The sequence below is a fragment of the Stigmatopora nigra genome, chromosome 13, assembly GCF_051989575.1.
Source record: "Stigmatopora nigra isolate UIUO_SnigA chromosome 13, RoL_Snig_1.1, whole genome shotgun sequence".
In the NCBI taxonomy this organism is placed as follows: domain Eukaryota; kingdom Metazoa; phylum Chordata; class Actinopteri; order Syngnathiformes; family Syngnathidae; genus Stigmatopora; species Stigmatopora nigra.
Window position 1 is genome coordinate 10,221,691 of NC_135520.1, and position 21,793 is coordinate 10,243,483.

The following is a 21,793-nucleotide window of genomic DNA, read 5'->3' on the forward strand; positions in this document are numbered from 1 at the left end:
ATACAATATACACGAAAAAAGCAAAATAGTCAAGCTGTATATGGTCAACATTAAACAAGCGACTAAAAACAATATGCCCTCCTCGCTGGTGTAGGTACATATATTGAGAGATTTAGCGCCTATAACGAGGCTCGTGGAGGAGAAATTATCACTATTACTGCCATTGTTTCTAGGCCTGTAGCTACATCACCGTTACCTTTGGTGGTCAGGGTTAGGTAAAAGTACCAAACAATCGCATATTTGGCCCCGTGTAGGCTGGGATAGGTTCCAGCACCCCTCGCGACCCTAGTGAGGATAAAATGGTTCAGAAAATGAGATGAAGCCCAACTTTTGTAATTTTCTTTAAGCTACTTACGCTATGTGGTAATTCAGAGGAGTTCCATCAATCCACTCCCACTTTCTTTCTTTCTTCCTGTCTGACAGCCCGATCCAGCTGTCCCTCTCCACATATGATTCCAGCAATTTCTTCACGAAATGTTATCAGGCATGTATCATTAAGAGTAGGGAAAAAAAACAAGGAAAATATGTGTGTGTGTGTGTGTGTGTGTGTGTGTGTGTGTGTGTGTGTGTGTGTGTGTGTGTGTGTGTGTGTGTGTGTGTGTGTGTGTGTGTGTGTGTGTGTGTGTGTGTGTGTGTGTGTGTGTGTGTGTGTGAGTGGCTCACCCTCTCCCAGATATTCTGAAAGACTACCAGTTCGGCGTTACGTTCGTGGCAGTTGATTCTGGCTTCATACCATGATACCCGCTCTTTTTCAGCAAAGAAGTAGCAATTGTCCTTGTACTTCAACCATGGTCGTGGACATGGCTGGGACAGGACCTCTAGTACATACAAGATAAAGAATCAGTACACATGAGTTTATTTAAAAAAATGACAAGCTGTAATGTGTCATCGTTAGCAGTGGCCAAAATCCAAGTGGAAGTGAAAGCTTAATTGGAGTGAATACTCCTGTTGGACTTCTGTTTCACCTGCACCATGAAGGTAAGTCCTTGTGAGAAGATCACAAGTAAATGTTGACTCACCATTAAAAGCCCAAAAGGCAAGCAGGATGGACACCTGGAAAAGAAGCGCTGATGCCTTCATCTCAATGTCCAGGAAATGCAGCTTCGCACCTGCAAAATCTCCTACTGAATGTGATTGTGCTCTGAAGTTAAATACTTTCTTCACCACAACGTCCATCACAAAGCCACATCCCACCACTGATTTCCACCAATCATTCTTTGAGGGACAGCCAGTTTTTTACCCGCCCATCAAATTGGAGGTCATTGTGAATGATTTTTCAGTAATTTAAATCTTATGCACTCCAAATATATATATATTTTTCAAAATTATTTTAATTATTTTATTTTCGGAAATGTGTTGGGTCACATTAATAAGAGAAGCTACTGGTTTTGCATTGGGGAAACGGAATGACTTATTATTATTTTCTGTTGTGAAAATGCAAATTCATTGAATGAATCACGTTTATAACGTGTTTTTCTTCTAAAACTTTTCCTTCTTTTTTTTTTTTTTGCTTGAGGTGTCGTGTCTGTCGTATGACTGAACCAGTCCACCATCGGCATTTTTGTAAAAACATAAGAATGTGACCGTTGGTCAATTTTGGTGGACAGGACGCACCCTGAGCACTCATGTGGTTTCACCGGTCCTCAAACTGCATTTTTGGGCAAAATTGTTAGATACAGCCACTTGCCAACTCATCACCACATACAAAACCGTCAGATCAGTCGAATATTTTATTGTATATTTGAGTTTCCCATTGCAATTGAGGTTATTGTTTGGGAGATCTTAATGTTGATTTATCAAAAGTGAAAAAAAAATAGCTGAATTATCTCCTTATTTTCTTTTGTTAGATTCACTGCAAATAACTGTTGTACGCAACTCTCGCACTCCACCAAAATCCCCTCTTCATCTAGTTGTTTTTGCACATGTACAATCATTTACTATTAGGTGACAATTAAGGTGAAGCATCAGTGTGATATGCCAACTCAAGTATTCAAGTATTCATCTTCCATGCAGCTTATTTTCACAAGGGATGCAGAGATATTGGACCCTACTATGAGCAGTTGGATACACTCTGAATCTATTATACATGTTTTTTTTTTATGTGGCAATAAACCAGGGTATCTAGAAAACACCAATGCAGGCACGAGAAATATATATATATATATATATATATATATATATATATATATATATATATATATATATATATATATATATATATATATATATATATATATATATATATATATATATATATATATATATATATATATATATATATATATATATATATATATATATATATATATATATATATATATATATATATATATATATATATATATATATATATATATATATATATATATATATATATATATATATATATATATATATATATATACATATATACATATATACATATATACATATATATATATATATATATATATATATATATATATATATATATATATATATATATATATATATATATATATATATATATATATATACATATATATATATATATATATATATATATATATTTTTTTTTTTTTTTTTTTTAAACAGCGCAAATTACAAACTCCTGCTCAAGTTAGAATGGTAAAGATGTATTTATTCTGACAGGATCGTTTCAACAAATATATAATAATTGATAAACTACTTTATATTTCTAATTACAAACTCCTGCTCAAGTTAGAATGTTTCTGCAAAATAACTCCATATTATTGTATTATAATCAGAAAAGCCATCATAAAAGATGTAGTTCTTTTGACAGGATAGTTCAATAAATATATCATATTTGATTAACATCAAAATAAAAGAATATTCCGAATAATATGAAGACCCAGCCTATTTATCTATTGAAGAAAACCAGAAGATATTTCTAAAAAAAATTAAAAATGTCATGCAGTAGACTGATATTGCAAGGAAAGAAGACCTTAATCCCTCTACCATTGCTCTGACATTGAAGGAGAAAACAACATTAAAAGTAATGACTTATATGACCATTACTCGTTTGGATAGAGGAGGACGAAATTGCAGAAGATAAACAACGTGTGGCAAAGACTATAACACAAATCTTCGTTGACGGAAATGTTGAAATTTATTTTTATTTGACAATTTCCGATTATTAGAAAATGTTCTAAAAAAAACGTTTTGTTTGTCTGCTTACAGAAACCTTATTAAAGCAAATAACATATTTCCCTCCACCATCTTTTTCTTTTTTAAAAAGTCAATTAAAAAAACACAAGGGGGCCACTAGAGCGCTGGTTGCTGACCCCCCAGCCAAGGCGTTGTCCGAAAGTGTTATTGATTATCTGACCTTTGTACTTCAAAATACCAAAATTCATTGACTTACAAGTTATGCGAGTTAAGCTTGTTCGACTTTATGACCGAAAAACTTCTGAAACATGATTCTTGACAGTGAAGTCCGACTATGGCGTACTACTTCCTACTGAATCCTAAAAAGCAAATCAGTAGATGATTCATCTATTTTATTTCCCTTTTGATACAGTTTCATGTATTTCTCATGCTTGCATTGGTGTTTTCTAGGTACTCTGGTTTATTGCCACATCAAAAATAAAAAATAAAAACATGCACAATAGCTTCAGAGTGTGTCCAACTGCTCAAATTAGGGCCCTGAACCCCTTTTGAAAATAAGCTGCGTGGAAGATGAATACTTGAATACTTTAGTTCGCACACCAAACTGATGATTCCCCTTAATTGTCACCTAATAGTAAATGATTGTACTTGTACAAAAACAACTAGATGAAGAGGGGATTTTGGTGCAGTGCAAGTGTTGCGTACAACAGTTATTTGCAGTGAGTCTAACAAAAGAAAATAAAGAGATGATTCAGCTATTTTATTTCCCTTTTGATAAATCAACATTGAAATCTCCCAAACAATAACCTCAATTGCAATGGGGAAACTCAAACATACAATAAAATATTCGACTGATCTGACGGTTTTGTATGTGGTGATGAGTTGGCAAGTGCCTGTATCTAACAATTTTGCCCAAAAATGCAGTTTGAGGACCTGTGAAACCACATGAGTGCTCAGGGTGCGTCCTGTCCACCAAAATTGACCAACTGTCACATTCTTACGTTTTTACAAAAATGCCCATGGTGGACTGGTTCAGTCATACGACAGAAACGACACCTCAGGCAAAGAAAAAAAAGAAGGAAAAGTTTTAGAAGAAAAACACGTGATTCATTCAATGAATTTGCATTTTCACAACAGAAAATAATAAGTCATTTTGTTTCCCCAATACAAAACCAGTAGCATCTATTATGAATGTGACCCAACACATTTCCGAATATAAAATAATTAAAGTAATTGTGAAAAAATATATATATTTGGAGTGCATAAGATTTAGATTGCTGAAGAATCATTCACGATGACCATCAATTTGATGGGCGGGTAAAAAACTGCTCCCAAACAATAACTCAATTGCAATACGGAAACACAAATGTACGATAGAATGTCCGACCGATCTGACGGTCCTGAAATTGACACCTGCCTGTATCTAACTTTTTTTGCACAAAAATGCAGTTAAAGGACCGGTGAGGCCACTATGAGTGCTCAGGGTGCAGCCTGCCCACCAAAATTGACCAACAGTCACAGTTTTACGTTTTTACAAAAATGCATGTGGTGGACTGGTTCAGTCACATGACAGACACCTCAGGCATAGAAAAAAAATGAGGGAAAGGTTTTCAGAAGATCAACACGATAAACGATATTCATTCTATTGAATTTCCATTTTCACAACAGTAGCTTTCATTTTCTCTAACTTCCTTGCGACAAAGTGAATTTTCAAGCAATCCTTCCACATTGGCAATGAAGTCAAATTATTCGGTGCGAGATACTTTGAATTCTCGGTTTTTGTCAATTAATTTTCTCCTTTCCCCTTGAGATCCAGGGCCCATCACACAGCCCTCCAGTATATTTACAACAACCACCTTCATTGCATCCCACCCTCGTGATAGAAACGTGTTTATGTTCGTCGACAGAAAAGTTGAAATTTTATATTCATTTTACATATTTTTACAGCATTGGAAAACGTAAAAAAAAGTTTTTCTCGTTGGCAAGTGGTCGTGCGTTATTCTATTGTGAGGACATTTGTGTGCATCATTTTCGGAAAATTTTGAAGGGAAAGCAAAAGCAAACTTTAATATAAAATAAGAATTTAGTTTAGTGTTATTAGTGTGGGTATATTAAACTTATCTTTTTATTGTGTTTGCGTTGTAATCCAAGTTCATTTAAATTTGTTTATGTTATTAAACAAGCATGTTGCCTTCTTGCTTGTCCAAATGTAATAAATGCACAGGTAGGCCACAGGGGAAGGTAAAATGTAATTAATATGTCACTTCATGTTAATTGCAATATATTTCTGGTTCTTTTTCTAAAAATGATCTCATCTTATTTCATTTTTCTGAACCGCTGTATATCCTCACTAGGGGGTACTGGAGCCTACGCCTGCTGATTTCAGGCCAGAGGCAGGGGACACCCTGATATGGTGGCTAGCCAATCGCAGGGCACAAGGAGACAAATGACCATTCACACTCACACTCATACCAAGGGGCAATTTTCGAGTGTCCAATCAGCCTACCATGCATTTCTTTGGAATGTGAGAGGAAACTGGAGTGCCCGGAGAAAACCCACACAGGCCCAGGGAGAACATGCAAACTCCACACAGGTGAACCAAACTGGATTTGGACCCAAGTCCCCCACTGTGAGGCCGACGCGCCACTCATCCGGCGGGCCGCCCCTCTAAAAATGATGTAGTATCTGAAAATGAATGAACGAACTAAAACCCTAACACTCACCCTGATCAGTCTGACTTTGAAATATAAAAATATTCATGTAAATATGAATTTCTTGACTTGTATACCTACAATTGCGCCTCAAGCTTGATCGAGGAACAAATTAAATTCGTAAGTCAAGGTGAAAGCGTACAGGCACTGTTTATTTACGCAGACACGTGACTAAACTGATTTGTGGCCATCTGGACCCCTCCCTATGCCCCTCTCATCCATCCAAGCAGGCAGCTGCTGCCCTGCCCCAATGCCTCATGGGATTTAGCCAAGCTACACAATCACACAGACTCCTAACACTACCACACACACACACATACAATGTGTAGTCCAATAAAAAATCAACTAATTACATTTTTGAGGGGGGTGTAGTTTTGAATATGTAAACATCACAAAAGCAGCTTAAGCAAATTCAAATAGACAAAAGCAAGGAGCATGGTTGGGTACGTTGTTGTCATTGGTGACGACTATGGGAGAATCAGAGAATGGATTTCCCCTCTCTGTGTTGCCTGGCGACAGCGCTGGATAGAGCATGACTGAATTCAAGTACAGCTGTTCACACTACCAAGGGGAGGGAGAGGCCAACTTAGCATACATCTTATAGTCTATAATATTATTGATTAGGGGTGCAATCATATAGGGATCTGGATTGATACATGGATTGTCTAAGGAATGAGCCAGTGATATATAAATAAATGTCTGAATTGTTTTGTTTTTATTGATTTAGATAAAATGCCACTGAAATATGATCAATTAATGTCAGTCTACTTACTTCAAATGGATTGTTTAGTCCAGAGGTGGGCAAACTATTCCAGAAAAGGCCGCAGTGGGTGTGGGTTTTCGTTCCAACCTATAAGAGGCAGTAACCTTTCCACCAAGCTGGTATCTTAGAAGTGCAATCAGTGGATTGCAGTCAGGTGCTTATTGCTTCAGCAAAAACCTCATTGGTTAAACAGTTTCTGTTGAATTGGTTGGGGCAAAAACCCACACCCACCCCTTGTGTAGTTGAATAGATGTTCATTCTCATGATTATCATCAATGTCAGTGAACACGCTTTATCTTCACTGGGGTTGCGAGGGGTGCTGGATTTTATCTCAGCTGACTTCGAGCCAGAGGAAGGGTACATCATCAATTGGTGAACGCAGAGCATCAGGACAAGGACAACACATTCACTTAAATTTAGGGCCAATTTAGAGTTTCCAAGCAGCCTATCAAGCATGATTTGGGAGAAAGATATGGGAGGAAACTAGAGTAAACGGAAAAAAACCACACAACATGGAAACTCCACAAAGGTGGACCTGGATTTGAACCAAGGACTCCAGAGCTGAAGTCAGCTGGGATGGGCTCCTGCACTCCCTAGTGAGGATAAAGTGGTTCAGAAAACGAATGAATGAATGAATGCCCATTTGTATAAAGGTGCTCCGATGGACGGGTGATTAACGCACTGGCCTCCCAGTTCTGAGTTCCAGGGTTTGATCCAAGATCCGGATCTTCATGTGTTGATTTTACTTTTTCTTTGTGTAGATTTACATGTATTTGAAAGAATGTTCTATATATAGTTAAATATCCATTAAAGGCCATTGCAATACTAATAGTAACGTTTAGAGATTCAACTTCTGATTAGATTACCTGATCAGAAGATCATAATCAGGTGAAAATATGTTTTGGAAGTTGATTTTTATTGTTGTGGGACGAATAAACCAAATAAATAATCCATATGCCCAAAATATTACCAAAATATTCATTTCACGACACAACAACGTGGAAATCCAGTTGAAAATGGCAGAAGCGGAAATATACAACACAGTTTGGAGAAAGTTTTGTCACAGAAAGCTAATGTGAGATAGCAGTGATAACTTCAAGTCAAATTACCTTATAGGCCTAAATCATGAAAAAAGATTGCAAAACTCCTCACATCTGAATGCAAACAGTAAACATTTCCATACTTTAAAAACACACTAAAACAAATGATTAATTTGTATGGAATCAAGATATTTTAACATTTAGATGGCTACCCCCCTCCCCAATTTTAATACATTCCTGACATATCAGATTGGAGCTGCTATTGACAGATCCAGTAAATCAGGTGACGAATCGTAAAAAATACGTGATTGGAACACCACTAATCCATATGGTATCATCTTCTTAATCAGGGTAACCCCAAACAAAATCCAGCATCCTCTTTATGTTTCACAAAAAGAGAGGAGGTAGAATATATTTGTGACGACTCTGTGTTTTGAGACTGGATTGTGCCAAACTGGATGTTGACAAGCTACAAATCTTGTTAGAAAATTTTCAACGTAGGTTACCACTCATTAAGTTCAGTGTGTGAGGATGGTCTTAGCGTGTCAAAAAATGGCAGACGGAGAGAGAAACGAAAGGGGAGGAAGATGGGGCGGGTGTGTAGTGGTGGTGGTGGTGGTGGAGGGGGGGGGGGTATATTCTTGCAGCCTGGCTGGAGGGTGGAGACTGTGGGAGCGGCAGGCGAGGAGAGCGAGGGAAGCGGGGGGGATCTTTGCCAGGGAAGAGCAGGACATCATAGATGTAAGCTCAACTGGATGTGTTTTGGCTCTATGCATAAGAAAGGTATGTCTTTTTTTTAAATTGTTTTATTTTATTTTTTGAATGATCTCTTATAAGACTGTTAAATAACATAGTATGTGCTTTCACTTGATTGATTGTGATGCTGCCAGTAGGTTTACAATCAGGAATCTTTCCCACTCAATGCTCGTGGAATGAAAAATTCCCCTTTGCCTGGTTGCCAGATTTTCAATGATGAAAAGAGGGTGGGTCTGATGGTAAAGCTTACATCGTTCTGGACTGTTTTCCTTCTTCGAGCGTCATGTCGTGGTCAGAGGAGAAAGGGTTTGAGGGGGGAGGGTCTGCTCTTTTTCATCAAGCATACCCAAGAAAATTATACGCAGCATGTCGTGCTTAAGATAAATCTGTTGTCCTCTTTTGTGTAGTCAATCATGGCCTGTTCGGAATTCACTATCTCAAGGCCATTGAGGCGCCGGCAAGACAAAACACGGCAGGTTAACAAGTGTTGGAAAATATCAGAGCGACAAATAAGACCGGGATGACAAGGGAATTGTTGAGAGGATCGATGATCCATCTGGAGTGGCTGAGAAAGGGTTGAAACTGGCTTGTGGGCTAATAAGCTTGGAAAGATGGTGTGGAGATGAAGGCTATGAGCTGTTTTTTTGTTTGCAAGATGCATTTTTTTTACTCTTCACAAATGTTGATTTTTGCTTTTGATGAGCTTGTTTGACAAGCTCATAGCAGGCGGGATCACAATTCAAACACAGCAGTAAACAAATGAGTTTTTTTTTATTGAACTGAGTCACTAAAGCCACAATTTGGCTCAAGGAACAACAAACCAAGACAAAAAAACATTGGTCTATAGATCAGGGGTTCTAGGGATAGACTCATTTGGGTGTGACTCAAATTCAAGTTCAACCCTCTTTCAAAGATCTTTACACAAAAGTAAAACAAAATAAAGTCTGTTTTTGCTCTACTCTTTTTTTTTTTTTTTAAGGTGAAATCTTGTTTTTATCCTTGTCAATTCATATGTGTTTTATCTTTCCAGGACAACATCTAAAAAAGTCAACAGATACATATCGTGGATGTTTCTTTTAATCTTTGGGACTCTTTCAAGTGGTCTTGTCCAGGTAAGATCCAAACTCAGAGTTCCTTTTCTCCACAACAAGCTCTAAAAGAGTATTTCGGTAACTGAGCGTCAGTACTTTTCATTGAGAAGCACATTATAGGTTTTATTTTGCTTGTAAGTTTGAATCAAGTGCTACTCCTAATCAACCATTCCTATATCATTTCTTTATACATTGTTCAGAATTTTGGTGGCATCCGTTTTAAATACTCCTGAAAAGATGGTTGTGGTAATACTCCAATATAAGTTTCACAGTAAAAGGATAAAGATGATGTGTCATAATCACAAAAAAGTTCCTAACATAACTAAAGAAACCAAGTATTTTCCCTAACAGTGGTTAGGAGCCACCTCAACAATTGACTATGATCAACACAAGGAGCCATTTAAAGCAAAAAAACGAACATTTCATGACATGGAATGGAAAAGAAAGTACTGCAGCAAGGGTTGTAAGCAGGGATCAAGATTTAGTGGTACTGACACCAACACACTTGGCGGATACTACATTCCCAAATTTAAATTTGCATTCACTTTTGCATCTTCACATGTAGAATTCCTCACATTAATCAGTTGTGTTTACAGGGATTTTTTATTTTTTTGTAAAAACACCCCTTTAATGTTTATTTTTATTTTTTGCTTTAGACCGTTTGGGTGTTAATGTCTCATCTTATTTTCTGAGCCACTTTATCCTCATTAGGATTGTGGGGGGTGCTGGAGCCTGCCTGTCCCATAGCCTATACAGTATTTCTGTAATATTATCATTGGAAGGACTGTTAGCAATTGAACGGTCTCTATATTTTTTTTTTCTAAACCGCTTTATCATCATTAGGGTCGTGGGGGTGCTGGAGCCTATCCCAACTGACTCTAGGCCAGAGGCGGGTGGCCAGCAGGGCACAAGGAGTCGGACAACCATACACACTCACCCAAACCTAGGGACAATTTAGAGTGTCCAATCAGCCTTCCATGCATGTCTTTGGAATGTGGGAGGAAACTGAAGTACCTGGAGAAAACCCACACAAGCCAGAGGCAAACATGCAAACTCCTCAATGGAAATGCCCGAACCTGGATTTGAACCATTGTGAGGCCAAGGCGCTAAACACTCACCCCCTGGGCCACCCGATATGAAAGTTTTACTGTTGAAATGACTTAAAACAGTTCATTTCAAATCAAGGCCGATTTTATCAACCCAAACAATGCATGCTCCCAAGTCCTTGAAAGTAGACAGCCCAATCTGGCAACACTGTTACATACTGTGCCTTACTGGACTACTTGTTTAATGCAATTTGAAATCTCCTTTTTTCCTTTTTTAAAAAGTTTTTATTTTTTATGTTGAGTGAGTGCCCTGTCTGCATGTTTTGTGTGGACAGGAGACAATATTAATTTTTAAGGGGCAGGCCACACCCTGATTTGAACCCAGGACCAATGAGATTTCTGTTGAAAACAAGAAGCACCTGACTGCAATTCATTGATCGCACTTGTAGGACACCTGATTAGTGAAAAAGTGCCCTCTCTATTGGTTGGAATGAAAACCCGCACCCACTGCGGCCCTTTGTGGAATAGTTTGCCCAATCTATGCTGACCAGTCAGCTGCCAGGCCGCCCTCCTTAAGAATTTACTACAGAAAGAAAAAAATCCCTGAACAAACGACTGATTTTCTTGATCATTTGTCACTAAACCGGAGTTGTATTTTTTTTGCAGTTTCAAACCTACCCGTTTGTCAACACTTTACAGAAAGATCATTCTCTGAACTCCTGAGTCTTAGCAGAACCCTCCCCGCACTCTCAGCACAATCCAAACAAGGCCGGATGTTTGTCATATTGCTAACAGCTCAGAAGTCTGACACTGTTATTCTTGGCCGGCTGAATGGTTCCAGAGAAGACTAATGTTTATCTCCAATGCAATCTCAACCAAACAGTTTCAAGTCCTACTTAAGCCCATGAACTGCCATTACATCTTTTCAGTGGAAATATTCCTACCTTGGAAATGTGAAAGTACTACCCGTCAACTTGCATCTAGTACTCGGTAGTTGCCGCTCTTATGCATTGTTTCTACCCCATTTCCCGCTGTGCTATTACGTAATGTGCGACTTCAAGGTTTTAACCCTTCAGTGTATGAGCCTAATTTTTTCTTATCGACATTTCACGCTGGCAGGGCTGTTCGTGATTGCCCGCTGCTCTTTGAATCCGACAGAGGAGATATAGCGGGATGCTCTCGTTTGATCTGCTAAACATAAGAGAGCAAATTTGCACTCCCTGGAGCAAAAGCCTCCCCCCCTACTGCCTCCTCAACTCCCAGGAGATGCATCATTTCCTGGGCCACTGCCTCCTGCCAACATCCCTCCCCCACCAAACACCCCGCTCATCCTGGTGGGACGTCGACTACGGTCCGAGACTCATAAACACACACACACACTAAACTGTATACGTGGCAGAATGGGAAGGACTTGCTAGGGGTGTCGCAGATGTCCGGACTAATGGAATGATGACGGGTAGTGGTGGGCCGACTGCGAGGCAGCGGGAGAAAGCCCTAAAGCACCTGTGCCAGCTATCAAACTCAAGGCTAGCGGGCGAGCTCGGGACTCCTACATCATTTTTTTGTGGCCCGTGAATGTAAATCATGAGCATTTACTTTGTTTTCTGATTTTTAAAAAAAATGAAGTTCAGTTTCTTTGGTGTTCAATGAAAGATCGGGACTATAGACATCAGAATACCACGCGCCAACCACTTGGCTGCAGAGTCACCATGTTTCTTTCCATTTTTAAAAATAATATGTATACATACACGGCCCAGTGGTTGAGTGGTTACCGCGTCGGCCTCACTGCTTTGGTGTCCTGAGTTGAAATCCAGGTCGTTCCACCTGTGTGTTCTCCCAGGCTTCCGTGGGTTTCTTCCGGGTACTCCTGTTTCCTCCCACATAAAAAAACATGCATGGTAGGCTGATTAGACACTCTAAATTGCCCCAAGGTATGGGTTTGAACTGTTGTTTGTCTCCTTGTGCCCTGCAATTGGCTGGCCACCGATTCAGGGTGTCCCCCGCCTCTGGCCCAGAGTCAGCTGGGATAGGCTCCAGCACCCACCGCGACCCTGATGATGATAAAGCGGTTCAGAAAAAAATAGATAGACCGTTCAATTGCTAACAGTCTTTCCAATGATAATATTACAGAATTACTGTATGGTTGGAGCCGCCTGATGGTGGTTTACTTGCCTGACTTTGGTACGGGCAAGTGCGGGCTTGATTCGTACTAGTGGCGGTATGGTTGTTTGTGTGAATGGTCGTCTATCTCTCTCTGTGCCCTATGGGTGACTGACAACCAGTCTAGAGTGTAGTCAGCATTTCCCCTGAAGTCAGGCTCCAGAACCCCCGCAAGCCTTACGGATGTGCGGTACAGAATATGAATAAATAATTGAACACTAAATGGTTAATATAAAAATAGCTTATTTTTTAATCTGTTTACCTCAATCAATGGACCATTTATTGGTCAAGAATCTTTTGAAATGATTCATGATCTATGAAAATAATTGTCACTTCCTTTGAAGAGGATTAGTTCAATTCTGACAGACACCATACTGTGACAAAGATGAAGTTGACATCTGTTTTTTGCTCGCAAGAATAGCAAACATATGTCCCATCTAATCAGATTGGAAGGGTTGGCACTGGAAATCCACTGCCATTCCCTATTTATCACTGTCAATGGAAGCCAAAACGACTTGAACAAAACAATATATAGGGCAAAATGGCACTAGTATTAAAGACAACATGGACTGAACAACACAAAGACCTACAGTGAAGGTCGAAGCTAGGAAGTGAAGTGTGACAGGATGACAAAAGTGATGATAAGATGATATCGTCTTGCGTTGCTTTGTAACGCAACACTGGCCGAGTGACTTATGACATGTAATCCAGTACAAACCTCTGGCCCTGAGCAAGGACGCAACACCTATATCAACTCCAGTAACGTCATACTCGTGATGCCAAATTATGATAAAACATAAATTAAATACTGTATTTTCACGACTATAAGGCGCACTTAAAAGTCTTAAATTTTCTCCAAAATAGACAGTACGCCTTATAATCCAGTGCGCCTTATATATGGAAAAAACAGAAAACCAAAAACGAAAAACCACCACTGTCGGATATTAAAAAAAACACAAACGCCTGAACTGAAACAATACTGTTTATATGCAGATGCCATCTTAGTTTACAAAATCTTCCGTCACATAGCTCCTCCCCCCACTGTAAGATTTTATACCCAAAAAAAATCCAAAACATCAACAATGGCTGGCTCTGGAGGTGACTGTGTAGTGAGTGCTTCATCCCTGGAAGTCAATAGCAATTACCGTATTTTCACGACTGTAAGGCGCATTTAAAAGTCTTAAATTTACTCCAAAATAGACAATGCGCCTTATAATACAGTGTGCCTTATAATACAGTGCGCCTTACATATGGAAAAGATGTCATTCATTGAGGGTGCGCCTTATAATGCGGTGCGCCTTATAGTTGTGAAAATACGGTACTTTCAAAAAGTGATGCAAGATCATTTTCATCTACTTCTAATGTTAAAGATTAACTAGAAGGATCATCTAAGCTTTTTTGACAAAAAAAAAAAAAAACTAAATTTTTGATCATTTTCTCTTCTGTGTTTTGCTTTGGCATTTATTTTTGTCATTTACTTAAATTGTGTTTTATTTAGAATTTTTTCCAATAAGTTTCCTTTTCTACCAGCTGTTGTCTGCCCTTCCCCTCTGCCAATCATTACTTGGTTGATTGTTGAGGCAGAAATGCTAAATTTTGCGCATCAAACTAATTGTTCTGGTTCTCATTATTTAAAAGGACAGACAACACATTTTGTGAAAGATGCTTTGTCAAAGTTTTAGTCCTTTAAAGGTGTTTGCTATTGACCTCACCTTCGGAGTCAGCTTAGATAGGCTCCGCCCCCCCCCCCCCCCCTCCGACCTTAATGAGGATAAAGCAGTTCAGTAAATGAGATGAGATGAGATGAGTTGAGGGTGCTATTGGAACAGGAACAGTGTGAGCAACATCATAGTTGCTTCTTATGTATCACACCTGCCATAAACAGGTGCATGTCTACTACCCATAAATGTTCTAGTCACAATACAATTTAATTGTCACTAGAATATGCACAAATCTGATTTTACATTATCTCTCATGTCGGTACTTCTCACTTCTCATTCTCATTCAAATGACTGTTGAGTGAACCTCTACACCACGAGGCTTCTCCTTGGGCTTGGGTGGATTTTCTCCAGGTACTCTGGTTTCCTCCTACATCCCAAAGACATGCAGGGAAGGGTGGTTGAACACTCTAAATTGCCCCTAGGTATGAGTGTGAGCGTGAGAAGTTGTTCGTCCCTGGGTGCCCTGCGATTGGCTGCCCACCAATTTAGGGTGTCTCCCGCCTGGCGCACGGTGTTTGCTGGAATTTGGCTCCAGAGCCCCCCTGTAACATTTACGAGGATAAATGAATCTTTAAAAGATGAATGTTGAACCCATAATAAATTTCCGATTCAAAAGTAATTGTGGTAATTCTGACTAGACATCGTTCATGTATCTTTCTCTCTAAGTCTATAGTCTATAAATGTAATTTCTATACATTTTCTTCAAATTTCTAAACAGAAAGCATTAGTTATTACTTTCTTCTCATAACTCATTGGCTGCCATTGACCAATATGACCCAGCTTTTCTCTAAATATGGTTTTCACCTGATCGCAGAGTAACAAATAAAATCTATTTTCACTAAAACGAGATGTCAACACTGGTTTGACTTTACAACTACAAAAAGAACCTCACACTGTTTCAGCTCATTTGGTAGATCAACAATCTCTTTATTGTTAAAACTGCATTCATATTTCTTGAAGTTACGGGTTGGCGCTCGTGTGCACTCTGGCCAACAATTTGTATGTTTCCTGTGTGTGGGCTAGCTCTCCAAAAAGATGCACAATGTTCCACCCCTTCTTCCCATTGTACTGCAAGGAGGCTTGACTTCATTGGTGAGAAGGTTAATTTTGCTGTTTGGTGCTTCCGGCAGGCATTTTTTTTTTTTTTTTTGCAAACGGATGCTTTTCTGCCACACCGCATCAATGGCAGAGTTACGACAAGGCGGAATTCCCTTCCTCTGCAGATCTACTCATGCAGAGTAATTGGTCCATTTGTCAGAAGCAGCAGACAGCGAGGGTCACGTGACTGCAGTCAATGATGCACCAAGGCCCAGGGAATGTAGGATGAGGCACATAAACCAGGGTTGTGCAACCTAAAGTGCGTGGGTCACACATAGAAAGATTTTGTTCAAATTTAGGAGCTTTCATAAACTCTGACCCCAGAAACATTCCCTTCAAGGTTCAAGAATCATTGAGTTTTATGGGTTGGTTGGAGCTAGATGCATTTCAATCTGTTTTTAAATGTTTTTTCTTCTCTTAAATACAGAGTGGTCTGAGCTCTGAACACTGACTTGAGCTGTAGACAGTGACTGAGGAGGAGAGTGCGCCGTGAGTGGACCAGGTAAACAATTATAGAACAGTTTTGTTCCCGAAAAGATGTTGGCTTCTCATAGGGAACAAAATTGCCACAATTTACTATTCAGCCCTAATTGAGTCCCCTCGTGAGCTTTTATCGTCTCAGACAACTTCACTTTGAGGGCTAATAAAGTCCTCGTTTTGTGCCGATAGCCCAGAAACCTGAAAGCGCTGGCCTGTTTTGAAAGAATGACCTCGATACAAACAATGACTGTAACTTATCAGTTGTGCTCTGGAAGTAAACCGCCAAACCATTTTCACTAAGTTTCCCAAAAGTGGGCGTGCCTTTTGGAATAATACATTAACGGGAAGTCCAACTATTGCTTTATATTTAACATGGTAAAATTAGTATTCACTGCCAAATATTGCCACCTAATGATGTAGTGCAGGGGTGTCAAAGTCTTTTTGGTCTGCGAGCCGAATACAGCTTAATTTGAGATCAAGCCGGCCGGACCAGTAAACTCATTGCAAAATTACATAGAACTAACAATAAGCCCACTTTTTTCCTTTGTATTAGTCACTAATACTAATAATTAGTACAAAAAATGAGTAAATTATCAAAATGTTTCTTAAAAGAATCTTCCTTTAACATTATGAACAATATATTATGAACAAGAGAATAACATAAGAACATAAATAAATGTCAATTCATGTTGTCTGCACGTACTAAAACACTAGCGGATAATACAAGAACTACAAATTTTAAAGAAAATTCTTTTTTTTTTATACAATTTATACGGGCCGTACCAAACCACCAGACGGGCCGGATCCGGCCCGCTGGCCATATGTTTGACACCACTGATGTAGTGGTTCACTTGCTGGACTTTGGTATGAAAAGGTGTGGGATTGATTCCCGCCCGGTGGAGGTGTGATTGTAAGTGTCCCAAAGTCAACTGGGATAGACTCCATCACCCTTGAAAATGAATAAATGGATGGGACTTTTGTATCCATTGATGGTAGCAAATGGATTCAGGGTGCTTTGTCCAAATCATTTTGAACAGGAGCATTTGGCAGTGAATGGTCATGATTCGTGCCATTGACAGTAGCGTGACTGGACATTTTGTTTTCGGACACTTCATCGCCGGACTCTTAATCCTCAAATGTAAACTAAACAAAATGAAAAAAAAATGTTTTAAATAATTAAGCAGTCTTTTATACACAAAGAAAAAAGAAAATTATTCAGTCATTCATTTTCTGAACTGTTTATCCTCACAAGAGTCGCGGGGGTGCTGGAGCCTAACCCAGCTGACTTTGGGCACCATGTAGGGGACAATTGTAGGGCAGGCAGAGACGGACAACCATAGACACACACTCATACATAGAGGCCATTTAAAGTCGAAGCACTCTAACAGTAAAACATGAAATTTGCTTTATGTGTGCCAAATCGACGACAAATTATAAACATAATCAGTGATTAATCGACCAACAAATAAATCCTGCAAAGATGACTGAATAGCAAGTCATGAAAATGTACATCAACTTGTGTCAAGTTCACAACATGGAAACTTTCTCTACAATGATCTATTTGAGAGGGAGTTGAACCCCATACAAACCTAACTCACCCCCATCCAATCTCCCGCCGCCAGCCAGCTGCCTAGCAACTGAGGCCATAAATAAAATGGTCGCATGTGTGTGATCATTGCGCGTGTGTGGGTGCGCGGCACGCCATGTGTGACGATCCTGTTATGTGACCAAGTTCTGTCCCCCCGACCCCCCGCAGATTGTGCCCATGGCGAGCAATAACACGGCCAGCATTGCGCAAGCCAGGAAGCTGGTGGAGCAGCTCAAGATGGAGGCCAACATCGACAGGATAAAGGTGAGACACAAGATTAATATTTACATACATACATTGTTAATATACCAACAAATGCTGCCTACATGAGTCCAAATGTGATGTCCATATATGTGGATGCAATGTTTCAATAATATACAAAGTACCGTATTTTCACGACTATAAGGCGCACCGCAATATAAGGCGCACCCTCAATGAATGACATTTTTCCATATATAAGGCGCACTGTATTATAAGGCGCACTGTCTGTTTTGGAAAAATACTTTTAAGTGTGCCTTGGTATAAAGCACTCTCTCACTACACAGTCACCTGTAGAGCCAGCCATTGTTAATGTTTTGGATTTTTTTGTATAAAATCTTGCAGTGGGGGAGGAGCTTTATGATGAAAGATTTTGTAAACTAAGATGGCATCTGCATATTTAACAGCATTGTTTCAGTTCAGGTGTTTTTGTTTTTTTTTAATATCCGACAGTGGTGGTTTTTCGTTTTTGGCTTTCTGTTTTTCCCATATATAAGGCGCACTGTCTATTTTGGAGAAAATTTAAGACTTTTAAGTGCACCTTATAGTCGTGAAAATACGGTATATTATTACTAACCATTATTGGGCAGTCCGGCGGATGAGTGGTTAGCGCGTCGGCCACACATTGGGCGACCTGGGCTCAAATCCAGTTCGATCCACCTGTGTGGAGTTTGCATGTTCTCCCTGGGCCTGTGTGGGTTTTCTATGGGTACTCTGGTTTCCTCCCACATTCCAAAGACATGCATGGTAGGCTGATTGGACACTCTAAAATTGCCTCTTGGTATGAGTGTGAGCGTGAATAGTTATTTGCGTGGTTTGCAACGGCGGTGCTATTTGAAATACCCAATTCTTGTCATTTCTGTGCAGCCCTAAGGGGAACTTTATTTGACCAAACAACTGTCTAAATTGCCTGTCCGATAACCCCATCCATCAATCTCATAACGTTCTTGTGCAATATTTAGGTGTCGAAAGCAGCAGCAGACCTGATGTCCTACTGCGAAGCGCACGCCAAAGAGGATCCACTGATGTCGCCGGTTCCCGCTTCGGAGAACCCCTTTAGGGAGAAGAAGTTCTTCTGTGCCATCTTGTAAAAAAAAAAAAAAATATATATATATATATAAAAATGATTGGGAATACATGAACAAAGGTGAAGCTTTTAAAGTTCAGAATGCAGACATTTGTGGAGAAAAAAATGTCAAAACCTTCGAAGATCATCGATGGATGGGAAACGTCGAAGGTGTGCTTTTTTCGGGGTGAAGCATGTTGAGGTCGTCGTTTTGATGATGATGATAATATTGATGATGATGATGGTGGTGATGATGATGGGAAAGGTGATGATGATGATGGACGACTCTTCAGGCTGTGACATGTACAGAACTAGTTACATTTTCGTGGTTATTGTTTAGAAGTGTGAGTGTGCTCAAGTGGCACACAGTAGGACTGCAAACTAATCTTCGCTTCCTCCGTTGACAGCCCAAACCATGATTTAAGTGGTTCCCCCTACCTGGATATATCTTTCTATTACTCTATGTTGTTTATTTTCCAGTATTTCCCTACTTACCTGTAAAGTTAGCAACAGCCTTTCAATGGAATGTTTTTGAAAAAACTCGATGTGAATTTCTTCTCGACATTCAGTGGTGAGTAACTTCATGGGGGAAAACAATTCTTAAGGATTTTGTTCGATGAAGATGTGATTGATCTGTCTCCTTTTCCCAAAGCAAACTTTCTTTCTACTCTTCGTATAAAAACAAAATGATACGCGATTAAAAAATGTTATGTGGTGTAGAGTGAGTGTCTCTTCCTTTTTTTAAACAAAAACAGTCACCAAACTAATAATACAAATACAAAAAGTACACATCTTATTTGAAGTTATAGTACAGAAAACAAAAAACATGGAAGCAACTTAGCAAGAATGAATATTTAATCTGGAAAATGATCAAAAAATGTTCAATTAGTCCAATTGAGACATAATAAAAGAGTAATATTCGCAAAGTGTAGCATGTATTACAGTATCTTATAGTATGAAATAGAAAAAATAATAAAAATCCTATTCAAACTGACAATTTTTAATGAATGTCTAATGAAAAAAAATTAAATGTCAGTAAATTAAAGTACAGCATATTAAACAAACATACATACGAAAGACTCAATTTTAAAAATTCCTAGTAAAATTTAAAAAATACTAAATCTTAGTTTTTTAAAGAAAGAATGTATATTAATGAATGAAAAATACAAAATAAATATGCTTTATTTTAGACTAAGAATACATTAAAACTAAATAGCTTTTTCAAAATATCTTTTAAAAATGTGATGTCTATTGTAGAAAAAAATATTAATATTAAAATTAAACCTTATGAATGGTTCAATATAAGGTTGTTGTTTTTTTGTCCTGTACTTGAATGTATGCGCAATTGTATCGTAGGTTACTATAATATTATGACATATAGTACAATTTGTAGAATCTCCCTCAGGTTTCTGTCATTAAAAAAAAATGATTAAAAAAAAAAAGTTATGTCAGAAGTGGGATTCGAACCCACGCCTCCGGGGGAGACTGCGACCTGAACGCAGCGCCTTAGACCGCTCGGCCATCCTGACAGTTGACGGCAAACGTGGGAGTTTGCCTATAAGAAAAAAATACTCCTTGAATATCCGCTTATTAATGTTTTTGCAAACGTGCTGTTACGTAACAAAAGCAAACCGGTTGACAAACGCGCATGTCACCACTTCCGGCTTCACTCCGAAAGTGGTGAGTTCGATACCTTATTCGGGGCGAGATCCCGTTGTTAGCTAGCATTTAGCTTCTTGTCTTTATTTGCACAAGCTGCCGACCTTAAGAATTGTTTCTAGCCAGAGTAGTATTCCCAGATTTGCTGAAATGTGGCATGTGCCATGTGTCCGAAAATATTTATCTATAGTGTCTAGGTAACGCAGAATGGTATCTTAATTCATTTTGGAGCCTTAGAACAAACCTTTAACAAGTGGTTTGGAGCGTATCCATGTGTCCCGAATGACAAAATGAGTAAACAAATGAATGAATTATTTTTCAAATAGAAGGTCCTCTACAAGAAAGGAACCTAGTTGTTAGACACTAAAAAGCCACAAGATGGCGGTATTTCATTCATTAATTTTCAACACCGCTTTGGCCCAAAGCGGTGTTGAAAATTAATCAAAGAATCTTAGCAGAATAAAAAGTGAAATAGTTATTGTTATGTTTACAAGACAAAGGCATTTTAAATGAAAACAAGTGTTTTCCTCAGAAATGGCCTCCACTCCCCCCAGCAACTTCTCTTGGGTGGACCAGGGCAAAGTGGCCGGACTGGCCCTCCCACGGATGACGGCGGAGTACCAGTTCCTGCTGGACAGCGGCATCCGACACCTAGTGTGTCTATGCGAGCGTAAGCCCCCCAATTATGACACGTGTCCTGAACTAAGCTTGCATCATATCAAGATCACCGACTTCACGCCACCCACACAAGAGCAGATTGATCAATTCCTCAAAATAGTGGAAGAGGCCAACGCTAAGGGAGAGGTACTAGACCACGCAATATGGACGGCTCTGCTTTAGCCTTCTTTCGTGTGGGTTTGACAAGGGTGTTAACTTTCTAGGGTGTGGCTGTTCACTGTATGCACGGGCACGGACGAACAGGCACCATGTTGGCCTGCTACCTGGTGAAGACAAAGAAAATGCCTGGCACCGACGCCATTCAGGAGATCCGACGACTACGTTCTGGCTCCATTGAAACTCATGACCAAGAAAAGGCAGTGGTACAGTTTTATCAACGTATTAAATAGAAAGAGCGAATGTGAAAAGCACATCCTTTTAAAGAACATCTGTGTCATCAGAGTGTAACACTCAAATTTGAAATCCAATCACAATCATTCATTTGCAAAAAAATCACTGGTCAAAAAATTGAATGGCATTAATTCAGTAGCAAAAAAAATCATTCCTAAAAATTCAGACGTGAAAAATCTA

The 21,793-nt window shown here is 39.1% G+C and overlaps 2 protein-coding genes and 1 non-coding gene across 4 annotated transcripts; 2 read left to right on the plus strand and 1 right to left on the minus strand.

The window, feature by feature from the left end:
- The first annotated feature begins 8,273 nt into the window (after positions 1 to 8,273).
- LOC144206239 (guanine nucleotide-binding protein G(I)/G(S)/G(O) subunit gamma-2) lies at positions 8,274 to 19,605 on the plus strand. Its single transcript, XM_077731079.1, has 5 exons — positions 8,274 to 8,405; positions 9,409 to 9,490; positions 15,922 to 15,996; positions 17,731 to 17,826; positions 18,783 to 19,605. Exons 4-5 carry the CDS (start codon positions 17,740 to 17,742, stop codon positions 18,909 to 18,911), a joined length of 216 nt encoding a protein of 71 aa, XP_077587205.1. The 5' UTR covers positions 8,274 to 8,405; positions 9,409 to 9,490; positions 15,922 to 15,996; positions 17,731 to 17,739; the 3' UTR covers positions 18,912 to 19,605.
- A 727-nt stretch (positions 19,606 to 20,332) lies between these two features.
- trnal-cag (transfer RNA leucine (anticodon CAG)) lies at positions 20,333 to 20,415 on the minus strand. Its single transcript has one exon. It is a non-coding gene; the product is annotated as a tRNA-Leu (tRNA).
- A 27-nt stretch (positions 20,416 to 20,442) lies between these two features.
- dusp23b (dual specificity phosphatase 23b) lies at positions 20,443 to 21,765 on the plus strand. 2 transcript variants are annotated; one of them, XM_077731738.1, is made up of 3 exons: positions 20,443 to 20,566; positions 21,078 to 21,349; positions 21,427 to 21,765. In XM_077731738.1, exons 2-3 carry the CDS (start codon positions 21,080 to 21,082, stop codon positions 21,610 to 21,612), a joined length of 456 nt encoding a protein of 151 aa, XP_077587864.1. In that variant the 5' UTR covers positions 20,443 to 20,566; positions 21,078 to 21,079; the 3' UTR covers positions 21,613 to 21,765. The 2 variants fall into 2 exon arrangements, with proteins under 2 accessions (XP_077587864.1, XP_077587865.1); XM_077731739.1 differs by lacking the exon at positions 20,443 to 20,566 and adding an exon at positions 20,578 to 20,742.
- The last annotated feature ends 28 nt before the right edge of the window (positions 21,766 to 21,793 follow it).

Bases quoted from the DNA above. Each gene is read 5' to 3' on its own strand.
- dusp23b (XM_077731738.1), top strand. From the start codon at position 21,080: ATGGCCTCCACTCCCCCCAGCAACTTCTCTTGGGTGGACCAGGGCAAA. The intron at 21,350-21,426 runs GTACTAGACCAC...TTAACTTTCTAG, and splicing joins AGGCCAACGCTAAGGGAGAG to GGTGTGGCTGTTCACTGTAT.
- LOC144206239 (XM_077731079.1), top strand. From the start codon at position 17,740: ATGGCGAGCAATAACACGGCCAGCATTGCGCAAGCCAGGAAGCTGGTG. The intron at 17,827-18,782 runs GTGAGACACAAG...TGCAATATTTAG, and splicing joins CCAACATCGACAGGATAAAG to GTGTCGAAAGCAGCAGCAGA.